Source organism: Prinia subflava, chromosome 5, assembly GCF_021018805.1.
Source record: "Prinia subflava isolate CZ2003 ecotype Zambia chromosome 5, Cam_Psub_1.2, whole genome shotgun sequence".
Classification (NCBI taxonomy): domain Eukaryota; kingdom Metazoa; phylum Chordata; class Aves; order Passeriformes; family Cisticolidae; genus Prinia; species Prinia subflava.
In genome coordinates this window covers 30,697,430-30,710,847 of record NC_086251.1, presented here as the reverse complement: position 1 = coordinate 30,710,847, position 13,418 = coordinate 30,697,430, and the positions used below count along the sequence as shown (strand labels likewise).

Sequence of the window (13,418 nt, the reverse complement as noted above, 5' to 3'; positions counted from 1 at the left end):
CCGGCCAACGGCAGCGCGCGCGCACGGAGGTGTGTCCCGCCCCCGCCGCGGCCCCGCCCCGCTCCCCTCACGCCCGCCCGGGGTTTTTCCACTGCGGCCGCCTCGCCCCGCGCCGGTGCGGGCAGCGCTGCCGGGCCCCCGCGGGGCCGCCGCCCATTCACGGCCTCCCTCCGTACCCCTCGCAGGCCGGGTCCGCACCCGCCCCGCCCGCGGCGCAGGCGGCGGCTCGGAGAACAAGCGGCACCTTAGCCGGGCTCCCCGTCTGGCCACACTGAGCTCCGGGAGCCTCCGTGCAGGAACGCTGCTCCGTGGCTTCACTGAAGGGAACGGGTGACGCTCGTCACCCGGTGACCTTGATAAAGCATTGAAGAGACACCTCTCCAGCACCTGCCTCGAATATTGATCTCGGAGCATCGTGGCCTGAGACGATTCTCAGGTCTCCAGCTGTTCCATCCATTTGAAGGATGATTATCAAATGATTTAAAAACGAGTAAAAGTCACCACATTTCCCCACTGTGACAAGGCAACAGGACACCCACTGTCAAATGGGCAGAATTTATGTACAAACTTGAAAGAAAGGCTGACAGTTCATGAGATGACAGGGCACAAACATGATTAAACAGGGACTTGTCAGTGACACAAAAATCCAAGCATACTTTTGCTTTTTCCTCTTAAGACTTCCAAGTTCTCCTCCTGTCTCTGTATCTCAGTAACTCCCCATGTCTTCTTGTTAATGTGAATTATCATTACCACTCATCCAGGAGCTCACATTTCTTTTCTGTCCTGTTACTGACCTCGCTGCTCACAGCGCCTTCACCTCTTCTACCCCTTACTCTGATTTTTCTCTCCCCTTCTCCCTGTCCCCACCTCTGAAGCTGTCACACCAGCTGTCATAGCTCCTGCTTATTTACTTCAGTCCTTCTCATCTGTCATTTCAAAACTTTCTTCCCTCTTTTAGAAGCCTGTTTTCAATTTATTGGGTTTTTTCCACTTTCACTTCATCGATTAACTTCTTTCACCCTCTTCTGATCTTCAGTATTTTCTTCTCCATTTCTGCAGTTCCTTGTCTGCTGTTACGATTTTCCCCTCCAGCCAAGCTCACCTTTCCCTTCAGAGCTCCAGCCCATCTCTCCACCTGGTCTCTTGTGTCACAGTGAGATCCTGGACATACTGCACAAGACTTCCCATGGATGGCAGCCACCAACCACTCCTCCAGGCAAAGCAAAGACCTTGGTGGTGATTCACTGATGCCCCTTGCTTTTTCATGTCCCTTAAGGCTCCTTTGCAGCCCCTATGACAACAATTTAACAGGTTTTTTATAAATATAGTATCCACCTAAGAGCTCTGAAGATACCATGAACGAAGTAGATTGCTTACAGAAATATGGCACCTACAATTCAAGCTAACACTCACTCAAAAACTGAGGAAGAAGGGAAAAAATAGAAAGGCCAAAGGAATCAGGATGGCAGTTTGGAAGTCACAGAGCTGGAGTTTTACATTACTGCCACGTAAGTCACGTGAAGCAAAAACTGAAATGCATTAAAGAGAGCACAATACAAAGGCCCATTAAGTCTGTATGCAAAGCCAAGTCTCCAATTTATCATGTATTTAGATGGCAAGGGACCAGAAAACTCCGCTTTAAACCTTGGGGGAAAGAATCAGAAGAGCTTGTAGCTAAGCATGGTACAGACAAGAAAATACATTTATGTAGTCGCAGATGGTACAGTCAAAGGAGGGAAAGAGAACCATGGGAAGAAGAGAAGGTTGCATGGAGAACTCATAGAAACCTTCCAGTATCTGAAGGGGGGCTTCTGGGAAGCCAGAGAGGGACTTTTCATCAGGAATTGTAGTGATAGGACAAGGAGTAATGGAAAGAGAGGAAACTTGATCAGATATTAGAAGGTTTTTTCCCTTTGAGGGTGATGAGACACTGGACTAGGTTGCCCATGGAGGTTGTGGATGCCCCAGCCCTGGCAGCGTTCAAAGCAAGGCTGGATAAGGCTTTGAGCAACCTGGTCTAGTGTGAGGTGTCCCTTTCCAAGGCGGGTGGTGTAGAACTAGATGATCTTTAAGGTTCATTCCAACCCCTTAATATTCTGTGATTCCGTGAAAACCCCTGTCTCTCATCACGGCAAGAGACACGCGTAGCAGCGCTAAACCTTGTGCCCTTTAAAACTCATACTCCATAAACAGAGGAAGCAAGCAATGAATTATCAACTTGTGCAAACCGCAGGAACTGCTGATGTCATCGGGATTAAGGAAAGACGCCCGGCGTGGTGCAACCAAGCGAGACGACCCAGCGGCAGCATCGCCCTGCGGCCAGGGCGGGCGCGGCACGGCGCGGCACGGCGCGGCACGGCGCGCAGAGCCCCGCTCGGCTCGGGCTCCTCCCGCGGGAGGCCGGGCGGGCCGGGCCCCGCCTGCCCGGCATGGCGGAGGAGCGGCGCTTCCGCTCGGCCTCCGGCGTGCCGATCGCGCTGCGGCGCCGCCAGCACAGCGCGTCGTGCCGGGAGCTGGCGGTGCGCGGCCCCCGCCTGCAGCTGCGCTCGCTCAGCGCCGCCACCTCCGCCGTCTGGCTGGCGGCCTACGGGCTCTTCGCGCTCAGCGAGGTACCGGCCCCGCCGCCGCCCGCGGGCCCCTCCGCGGCTCGGGCCCCTCCGCCGTGTCCCGCTGTCGCACCGGGGCGCCCAGGGGGGTCCCGCGGGCTGGGTGGCCGCGCGTGTGCCCGGAGCAGCTTCGGGTAGCGGCGCCCGGGGCATGGAGGGCGGCCGGGGCCCGTGGGAAGGCGCTCAGCGCCGCTCTGGGGCATCCCCGGGGCCCGGGAGCGCCGAGCTGATGGGGGTGTGGTGGCAGACGGACAGCTGTGCCAGCCTGGGGGCCGCGGGTTGCCACCTGCTTGCCCGGTGGCCTCTCGGGTGCCTCTGTTGGTTTGTAGCCTCATGACAAACGGGGTAGATGTATGTGTGGGTGCTGAGCGATGCTTGGCACATGTTTGTGATTACAAATAACACGTGCTCACTTGGGGAGATAAGTTGTGAGAATCTGGAATTAAGGAGGAATTGAAGAAGGTGAATGATTATTAAACCCCAGAAGAAATTTTTCTGAATGACTCAGAGAGCGCTGCACCGTGAATATCATCACTTCTCACAGCTGAGGCAGAAAGATGTTTGCAGTACAGATTTCAAAAGCTGCTGATTTCTAAACTAATGCTTTTGGATTTATCCACGGCTAGACCAGACCACTTATGTCCAGACTCAAGTCAGTAGCTTGACCAAAGAAGCTGGTCACTGTGACCCACGCTTGAACTGTTGCACATCAATTTTTTTCAGTAATCTTTTCTAAGAAATTAAGATAGAGATTGTGGTATGACTCAGTTGCCAAGAGTCAGATAGGAGAAGATGGTTCATGTTCGAGTTTCATTTTTATGAAAGCGGACACCGCAGTCAGTGGTTACCACCCACTGCCCTCCTGCCAGCCTTTACACATGCTCTTGCAGCCTGCATTCAAATGACTGCAGGTCTTCCTTTTGCCAGGAAATCAGGTCTGAAACTATCTCTTTTTGTGGATTTCAGTGTCTGTACTTCATGACTGTCTTTTATTCCCCTGTGATGACAAACTTTCGGAGAAGTGTGTGTACTTCCTGAAGCCATGGCTTGTCCAGGTCACATGGCTCAGCTTGAGTGGTAGGGCTGTGCAGTTCTGGTTCTTTAGGAAGTGTCAGTTACAGCTCTGTCGTGGGCAGGTGGCCTGGAGATCTCTAAAACATGTCCCCGAAACAGGCTGTCAGTTGTAGACCTTTAGAATTTATTACCAGGTCTTCAGATGACTTACTGGTGGTTGCAGCATCATCAGTTACAAAATGTAACAGCAGTCCCAAGATTGCAGCATGCAAAAGACATTGGTCCTTAGACAAAGTACAGGATAAAGCAAATTTTCTTTGGACTGGTATTTAAGGCAAGAAGAGGGTGAGGTTTGAACAAGTTTAGACTGGCAGTTCATAAAACCACCAGGGTTCCTCCACTCAGAGAATCTTGGTTCTTGTAAATATTTCACAACACTTCTCTGTCAGTGACATCATCTTTAGAAGTTGGTATAATAAACTCTCATTGATATAACTGGCTTGTTTGGGTTGAGATTTCCACACTGAATGTGGAAGGAAATAGAATCCTCTTGCAGTTTTCTGTTTCAGCTCCCAATTCTTTTAGTGCATACTGCAAAGACTGAGTTAAACCTCATTACATGTATATCAGCCAGCAAAGTGAATAAAAGGACCCTACCTAAGTAAAAATGCTTTGCACCTGTAGCTTTAATATACAATTTACTGTGCAATTTTACTTTCTCTAAAGCTGTGTTAAAATAATTGTAAGACCAGAGTTCTGCCTTTTCTTGGCCTGTGTTACAGAACAGCATGGTGCTGTCTGCTGCCATCTTCATCACGCTGATTGGCCTGATCATATACCTGCACTTCGTGAAGATTGACCAGGAATCCCTGCTGGTCATCGGCTCACTCGGCATTCAGGTGACTTCGTCCTATGCCTCAGGGAAAGAGAGCACGCTCTTCATTGAGATGGGTCAAGTGAAGGATGTGGTTATCAATGAAGCCATCCATATGGTAATCATACTGAATCTGTCTTCTTGTGTCTGGGCACACTCACAGCCAGACTATTTTAATGAGCGTGGTTTACCAGAGCAATTAAACACAGCACCATTCATAGCTTTACTGACATCAGGAGCTTTATTTCAGATTTTTCTCCTTATTCTCTCATTTCTCTCTTTTAAAGGAGAACTCAAACCAAACGAATAACCTCAAAAAGTCAAATCCAGCCCTTGGATAATGCCACTGGCATTGAGCTAGTGGGTTTAGTTCTTTGTGCTATGCTGTTCTTACAAATCCTGATACCCAACTCCATATGTAGTCAAGATAGAGATCAGAAGCTGAGACAACACAAACAATGTTTTTTCCTATTGCTGGGATTTTCTGCAAAGTTCCTGTAGAAAAGCAGACCTTACCTTCCAGCATGTGTGTGTTCTTTTCAGGTTAAAAGCTTCATAGAAAAAAACAGGTAAAATTATTTCTTTATTGAGCAAAAGCTATTGATACAAATTTGTAGACTTGGCTGTGACCTGGCAGGATTTGCCTTCAGCCCAGTGAGTTGAAACAGATCCTATTTCTGTGCTAATTCCAGGCAGTTTGGTAGCATTTTTATACTCCAGTGATTTTTGTCTCTTTGTCTTGTAGCAAAAAGTTATCTACTACCTGTGTATCCTCCTTCAGGACCCTGAAGATCCTCAAGGAGTATCTGAGGTTGTGCCCCTCTTTCAGGTGAGTTTGACTGAATGGTGGAGAAATCCAGATTGTGGTCTCTGTGTGTGCACCCGTTGTCTCAGGATATTTTTATTCCACTGCAGGTAGCTAATGGCAGTTGCCTTTCCCTGTCTGGGCTGTCAGGGTGGGTGGCATTTGAAGTCCCACAGAACTGTGTACTAGGGATGGGTTTTTTCATTTGCTCTCCATTCAAAGAACAGGGAGTTGTGTCAGTCCGAACCCAGCCAGGAGTTTGCATGAACCCAAAGTCTTCGGCTCACACAGGGTGCTGAGGGCTTGTAGAGCTTTGTGTGCAGTCCTGTGCTCAGGGTCACCACCATAACTCTGGCACTGTGCTGCAGTTGATTTTTCTCTCAGGTCTGTGTGCCAAAAGTTCTCATAAAACCCCCTTGGCTTTGGAATGACTTCCCCTGCCCGACCTGCTGATAAAGACCATGGTACAAGCCGTGACCAATTTGCTTAATGTATAATAACTTGTTTGTGTTGCTGTTACCTCGTCTCCCCTCTCTCTTCTCATGCTAACATATTCTGACTGTTCATAATCCCATTTTTGGAACGGATTTGCTTTGTGTGTGTTCATGCCTAACGCAACAATGCCCTTATCCTTGAGGGGTGGGAAGCAGTACAGAGGTACCTCACTTCTCACTGCTGAGCTGTGCAGTCCTCTCTGCCCTCAATTCACCTGCTGCTGGTGACTGTTTTGTAATCTGCGTACAGTTTGTGACTGGATACAGTCCGCCTTCAGCTAAATACTTAGGAGTACAATAGTCTATTCCTTTGATACTTACTGCTCAGTCAGTCCTACAATTGTAAAGATGTTTAGTAACAGTAATATAAATCAGATATTTCTCATATAGACAAGGGAAAAAGTAGATTTGCTGGAAATCAACAACTACTAAATTCCAGATAGCTGCATTCAAGTACCTGATTTTAGTTACATACACTCATTTCCATGTTCAAAGGGTCTGCCTGGCATCTGTAATTTTTTTGGTTGGTTGAGGTGTTTTTGTATTTTTTTTTTTTACCTTTCAACTCTGAACAGTTTTATTTTCATGGAAATACTTCAGTAGTTGTAGAGTTGACTCCAGCAGCAAAGGAAGTATGGAACTCTTCCATTTTGAAATCCAGTACCTGTCTGTAATTATTTTAACATGCAAGTTAGTTTGTTAGTTTTGAAGGAGCAGTGATTAGTAACTTTATTATGTCTCCTTTACTGGGTTTCTTTAAGTTATGTCAGCTTTCAAAAATACAATTTCCCATGTCACTCAGCCCAGGAACCCTGCTGCACTGAACTGACCTTTCATTCTCGTAAGCAACTCTTGCAAGGAGGTGTTTGACGGTCTTTACACAATAATCCTGTTTTGGGAGCTCAAAAGTTATAGGATCATAGGGACTGTGGGACTGTGCAGCTTTGAGTTCCTTGCTGGTTTTAATCTGGTCCAGGTACGAATTGATGAAAAATCATTGTACTTTGACCACTGTTTGCTGTTTGGGTAAAATTAATTGGTTTCAGTTCAGAGCCTGATTCTCTGTTGTTTGACTTCTAGAGCTCCAAGCCACGACTGGACTGCTTGATAGAAGTGTACAAAAGTTGTCAAGAGATCCTGGAGCAGAGGAAGACAGCTCCACAATCAAGTGAAATAAAATAGCTGAATAAAAGGCAGCAGACTTTCAGCAGGACTCAGAGGGACACATGGAAAAGCACGAAGAACTGCCCCATGAGCAGATCATTTTAGGCTCAGACAAAAAGGGTTTTTGTTGCCTCTCCAGGAAAGAATTATGGGGAAATAGCGCAAAGGGAGACAAGAAAATGCATCAATTTTTTACTCTTTCATGCATCTGAAAATTAGGCTAATTTTATAAAATAACTTTGGCTGGACTGCCATTAGTATGCATTCTTCGGTTTTTATTTAATCCTTTGTTTGCAAAACACACCCAAAATACCAAAGCTGATGTGTGGGCTCAGATAGTAACTTCCTGATCACAGGAGAATTTCAGAAGGACAAAACCACAAAATTAAACTGTTGCATCCAGTTATGTTTAATGAAATGAACATAAGAGATCTGAAGACTGACCTCTTCAGGGATCTGCTTGAAAGAGTCCCATGGGATGGGGCCCTAGAGGGAAGAGAGATCTGAGAAAGCTGATTGATAGTCAAGGATCATTTCTTCTGAGATGAAGAACACTCCATCCCAATGAATAGAAAGTCAAGCAGAAATGCCAGGAAGCCTGCATGGATGAGCAAGCTGCTCCTGGCAAAGCTTGAACACAAAAAAGGAAGGAGACAAAAGGTGGAATTAGGGACAGGTAGTCTGCGGGGAGTGTAGCAACACTGTACAAGATGTAGTTGGAAAAGCTACAGCCCAGTGGAGATGAATCAGTTGAAGGAAGTCAAAGGCCAGCAAGAATGGTTTCAGGAAGTGCTTAACTGTCAAAAGGAACACAGGGAAAATGTGAACTCATTGCTGAATGGGGCAGGGCCTGTTGACACAAGACATGGAAAAGATGTGGCATTTAAAGGGCCACATTGGTTACTCTGAGAATATGAGGCACATGTGGTGTTGAAAATGATAGTAATGACAATGTGAATAAAGTGTCATTGATCTGTGCTCTTGATAGTAACTTAAGGTTGGGAAATTATTCTTTGTTGATAAGCTAAAAGTTACTGTAACACTTAACTGGTATTTTTCTCTCAATATTCCACGACTCCGTAGTAACGTGAAAGAGGTGCCGAAGTGTCAAAACAAGAGCTAAACCCACAAGCTGGCAGGAGCCTGGATTCATGCTTATGTTGCATGCAATGCTGTATACCATGCCTGTCCACATAAACTGTAAATGAACACTTGGCACCATACCATCATGCAATAAGGCAGAGATAAGGGGATTTGTGGGCTTTTTTCCATGGTGCCACAAAGTTTGAAAGACAGGGGTTAGCTCATGTCACAGGAAGTATCCTGGTTCTCCAAGTGAAAGGCAGCAGCTTGGGGATACGCCACTGCCTTTTGTGTCAGAAAAGATGTCTCAACAGAGTGGACAGAGTCATGGGCTCAAGAGTGTACTGGGAATGCTGAACATGCTGTAAAAATCCCATGAAGTGCTCAGAATGTGCACTGAAGAAATTACCAAGAAGCTGTGTCACAGCAGGAAGTCTGAAGGATTGTTTTATCCATCTTTTGAAGGAGTGAACATCCTGTGCCCATGGTTTAGTCATCCACTTAAACTTTGAGAAGATCAGCGGAGAGAAACAAGTAATCAGTCTAGGGCAGGTTTGTACCAGCTATGGTTTGTGCCTGTATACCAACACAATCTATGTTCATTTTTGTTTACATCAAGAATATTTTGGCTTTCAAAGTAGTTTATTTCATTCTGAGAATAATATACATTTAATTCATGGTTATTAATTCATGAGCTGCATTTTATTAGGAACAAACAGAAATCTCACAGTATCTTCCAGACAGCCTTTTACTTACAGCAGTTAGGAACACAAAGGCTTTTGTCATCTCATTCTATGCTGCATTAACAGTCATTGCCAAAAGCATTGGTTAAAATAAAAAATTATTTACCAAAGAATCATACAAAGTAGGTATCTACGACAGAGTGGGGTGTTTGAAGACAGGTAAGCTATAAATAGGAGGGGTGTGTGCACCCATCAGAGTGGGGCGGTCCCTGAAACACTCAAGTACTGGTGAATATTTTTAAGAAATAAGGAAGAAAAGGTTTTGTGTATTATGCTACTCAATTTAAAGTGCAATTGTGGCAGAAAATAATGAGTTTCAGGAGAGCTCCTGTTTATGTAACATCTCTGTTTCCTGTTTGCCCTGGTACAAGTCTCCTCAAGTCCCTGAGGACATGAGTGTTAGCACTGTGAGGAAATGCAGCCTGTGAGCTGGAGACTTCTATGCCTTGAGCATCCCCAGCACTGATGGTGGCTCCAGCCTGTTCTGGAACAGCTTTGTTACTGGTGGCATACCAGAGGCAAACTGTCCAACACACCTTCAGATACAGGAGAAATTGTTAGGCACGGGTGAGGGAGTGAGGAGGACTAACACTCTGTGTATTCAAACTAACAGAGCTGTACTAAGAATTGTGAGAGAGGGGAAATACAAACTACTATCAGGATATACAGAGACTGGAAAGCATCTAAGGGAAAACAAAAATTACTAAATACCTTTGTGAAGTTATTTTTGGCTCAGAAAGCTTCTACCCTTTTCTGTACCTTCAAGGGGTGGTCTTTAAATTCATAACAAGTAGGTACATTACAGTATGTGCAAATCAGGTCGCTGTTCGTACAATCTTTTCCTGTCTTAGATCTGCCATACTGTTTCTATAACTCACCATGGGATGGTTTGGGGTTGGGTTCTGGTTGGTTGGGGTTTTTTGTTTTATACTACAAAGATGCTAATGAGGGATTGCTTAGAACAATTTTTGTCTGCCCCCTGCTCTTCTCTTTTATTCAGTGGCTTTGTACCCATCATAAGCATGAAAAAACCCACCTTGATGTATCAGCTCCCCCGCGTGCATTAGCTGCATGTGTCAAGGTTGGAGAAGGTACTAGGGAATAAAAACACTGATACGGTTGGTTTGTTTATTTGCAAATAACTGGTTTGCTATTACTGACTTCTGTCTAGTGGTTGGAGTCACACTTTTAATTTGGGAAAGCTGCCATGAATGCATAATTATTAAGTTGGACATGGTACTTTTCAAAGTGCAGTTATTCTTCCTTAGCTGAACTTAAACGAAGTAGATTTGGAATTTTTATGAAGAATTGCTATTTTTCTTTTATTTGCTTAAAATTTAATAAACTTCTCATAATGAAGTCCCTTTGAAACAGATCAAAAAAAAAATCAAACCTACCAACATTCTTTAGGAAAGTCAGAAGAACATGAGTACACATTTGCTGACTACCTCCTCCTTGCTTACAGTACACGAAGGAAGCAGGAGTTTAAAAGAAGGAGCTTCTGTCAAGTCAGAATGGCAGAGCTTGTCTGGGAAGATCTGTGCTAGTTGCTGAAAGACAGAAGTACAACTTTGCTTGCCTTGTCTTCCTTTGTCTGAGATAATGTGCAGTTCCAAACACATCTACAACAGTGGTTATCAGAAAGTCTTTGAAAGTGCTTGTCTGGCAGTGGAGCATGTGACACACTGAGCCCTGCCCTGCAGCAGCAATCTAATGTTCATCTATTGCATAAAACAGCATCAGTTTCCAAAATGTATCGGTCTTGTAGGTGCCAGGGCATCCTCTGACACTGTGCCAGTCCCAGTTGTTTTGCCGAACACGCAAAGACCCTAGGCTTCCACCTTTGTTTAAAATTGAAAATACTCTTAAGTACTGCTGAATTCTAATTCTATATTCCCTATATCAGGTCTGAAATCACCCTTGACTTGCATCAGAATTATTCTTGTGAGTTTGATTCCTCTTCCTTCTCAGCAATGTCTTTCTTTCATGTCTGAGCAAGGACACAAAAGTTTCTGTCTTTTGAAAGCTGAAAATGGGAGGGATCAAAGAAAATGTACGTACTTGTAAAGCAAGGCAGTACAGTAGGAGAAGGAAGAATGAGTGAAGATGTAATGACTGGAGCACTGTGCAGGTAATAGACCTGAGGAATGGCATTTTGGATGGAATGTGTCATGGAAAGGAAACTCCTGCACAGTCCCCCAAATCAGTTTGGTTTTTTTTAAGAGAAAGTACCCTGCCTCTACCTCTGAGGAACTTTGTCTATTATTATGGAAAAAGAGTCAGAGCCTGCATGAAGCTGTGGGACGTAACCAACAAAATCAGCTCATGTGGAACAAGCCCTTAGAGCAGGGTGGGCCCCTTTGTGCTCTGGGGCACAGAAGGAAAAAAGCACCGATTTTCAGTCTCCCAGGGCTTCTTTGCAGGTGTTTTGCTTCGTGAGGGCTGTGTGGAAGACAGCAGTGAAGGAGTTGAATGATAGTTAATGTAGCTGGCAATCAGAAGAGTTGCTTCAACAATCTGGGGAAAAGAGAAAATGATTAACTGTAGGTCAATTAGAGGTAAGAATGCCCTTTGATTTTTAGAATCTATTGACGGCATAGCATTTGTAAATGGCTTTCTCCCATGGGATTGTTCAGTTTTAAAATGAAGCTCTGTCTTTAAGAGTTATGTAGACTAAGCCTCTTGTTCAAGGGTTCCAGCTTACAAAGGATTTGTTGAATATATATAGCTAATGCAGCAGCCACAAGTACCAGTTCCCAGGGCTTATACAAAACACCCAGCCCTGATGCTGCCAGCTGGAAAGAAATTCACTTTTCATTTGTAATTACCTTTGGAATTGCCATTGTGAAGAGGAGTTTTTCAGTGCTATTTTTTCCAGAACTTCTTTCTTTCATTTGACTGACTACAATCATGAAGTCATCTCGACAGCCCCCAAAGGTCAGCACGGAGGAATATGAATAAGAGACCTTCAAATGCTGCAGACAGAGTTTGAAAAAGACATAGTTTTGTGAAAATCTCCAATTTTCTACCTTAAACTAATATATTACTTTATATTGCTACTTCCTGCAAGAACACCAGGTCTCCAGCAGTGAAGGGCAGTAGGTGGCTCAATAGTAAGAACCGGCAAAGAAAGCACAAGTGAGAATTTGCATTTCTAGTTTTCTCCTGGTGTGCTCAATGCCTCACTATTTCATAGTGCAGATTTTGTTACATTCCAGATGGTGATACTAAAGCACACAGCACTGAGATTTTGCAAGATGTATGAACGTGTTTGCTGCCCTACCTTACACTGCAGCCATAATTTGCCTTTGTCTATGGAGGTGTTCAAACATAATACTGACTTCCCTCACCTCTGACTTTTACAAACTAACTTCTGGATCCATTTGAAGTTAAACTGTTAGTGACTTTCACTGGACTCAGGGGAATGTCCTTCTGTGCTAGGTAAGGTATTCCTCTGAAACAGCGTTCCTCAACATACCATTGTGTTATAATCCAGTATGCTGACACCATCTTCATTCACAGCTATCCAGACTGGACAGTCTTCCAATGAGGAAGGCAAAATAGGCTGGAAAGAAAGAAAATTATTAATTCAGGTGTTTCTTGACCACCACAGAATCATGTTTCAGATATAAATACTGAGATTTAAGGATAAAGTGAAGATGAGAAAAAAATCCTAAAGGCTTACTGGTGTGGCTGGGTTTGATTTCTAAGACAGCTTTCCCCAAAATTTGGAATAACATTTTCAGATTTACATGCACTTTTTGGAGTAGTGGCACAAGAGATGCAAGGATAACAAAGTCTTTGAAACTAATTAGATGCCATCAGTATGGTAAAAACTGAAGGAAATGCTAGGACAGAGCAACAGCATGGCAACTCCGCTCAGCACATACTGCTCCTATCTGTCAGGAAGGCAGTGAAACCTGCTGGTTTCTGTATCAGTGCACCCAGTACCATCACATCAATGCCATTTTGTTTCTTACAGAATCTTATGGCAAATGTGCATCAGTTGTCTGTTGAAGATGACTTGTTATAGCTAATGACAAAATCTTTCCTGGGAATCTGCTATTACCACAGGCTTTGCTGTTTAACTGCTGGAAAGTTATAAAATATGTTAATCGTCAGGAATACTAACATTATTTCACCTGTGGGGGGATCTATTCCATATTCTGATTCTTCAGTATACTCAATTACATATTCTGTCAGTAACCTCAAATACCAGTAACCTCTTTTAGTCCTGACAGTGGAAATAATTGTATTTTGAAAACTTCTTGTACATTTACTCAAGAGGTCCCTTTCATCGTTAGACTTTTTTCTGTAACCAGAGCAGCTTTGACTTCAAAAGAAGAGACATGTAACCATGAAGAAGACCTCCTTCAAGCTTTCAACAGCAGAAATTTCTGCTGGGATGAGGAAGATGGTTAATGCCAAAACAAGATTTCTCAGCCAGCCATTATGTGCTAAGATATTAGTTCAGGCATGAGCAACAGGTACAGAGCTCTAGCCTGGAATGGGGTGAGGGATGGTACAAGCTACTGGGGAACCACTCCTCCAGCTGTTCTTTGCTCTCCCACTGATGCCAGTGGGCTGGTAGCTTACCCAGTGTGTACTTTCACTTCTGTTTCTGCAACAGGACAG

General features: G+C 44.6%; 3 protein-coding genes across 7 annotated transcripts in view; 1 reads left to right on the top strand and 2 right to left on the bottom strand.

Annotated features, from left to right (window-relative positions):
• Nucleotides 1–1,000: 1,000 nt before the first annotated feature.
• LOC134551477 (uncharacterized) lies at nucleotides 1,001–2,759 on the bottom strand. Its single transcript, XM_063399137.1, has 2 exons — nucleotides 2,229–2,759; nucleotides 1,001–1,291 (listed from the first exon to the last, which is right to left on the bottom strand). Exons 1-2 carry the CDS (start codon nucleotides 2,757–2,759, stop codon nucleotides 1,016–1,018), a joined length of 807 nt encoding a protein of 268 aa, XP_063255207.1. The 3' UTR covers nucleotides 1,001–1,015.
• PIGH (phosphatidylinositol glycan anchor biosynthesis class H) lies at nucleotides 2,308–7,221 on the top strand. Its single transcript, XM_063398764.1, has 4 exons — nucleotides 2,308–2,609; nucleotides 4,403–4,612; nucleotides 5,240–5,323; nucleotides 6,874–7,221. The coding sequence occupies exons 1-4, from the start codon at nucleotides 2,430–2,432 to the stop codon at nucleotides 6,973–6,975; spliced, it is 576 nt and encodes a 191-aa protein (XP_063254834.1). The 5' UTR covers nucleotides 2,308–2,429; the 3' UTR covers nucleotides 6,976–7,221.
• Nucleotides 7,222–8,720: 1,499 nt separating this feature from the next.
• PLEKHH1 (pleckstrin homology, MyTH4 and FERM domain containing H1) overlaps nucleotides 8,721–13,418 on the bottom strand; it is a 53,745-nt gene continuing 49,047 nt past the window's right edge. For all 5 annotated transcript variants that reach the window (XM_063398758.1, XM_063398760.1, XM_063398759.1 and 2 more), the window contains 3 exons: nucleotides 12,262–12,348; nucleotides 11,612–11,758; nucleotides 8,721–11,300 (listed from right to left, as the gene is read on the bottom strand). In XM_063398758.1, coding sequence (XP_063254828.1) covers nucleotides 11,124–11,300; nucleotides 11,612–11,758; nucleotides 12,262–12,348 — 411 coding nt within the window. In that variant the 3' untranslated portion in view covers nucleotides 8,721–11,123. The remainder of the gene's footprint in view (nucleotides 11,301–11,611; nucleotides 11,759–12,261; nucleotides 12,349–13,418) is intronic.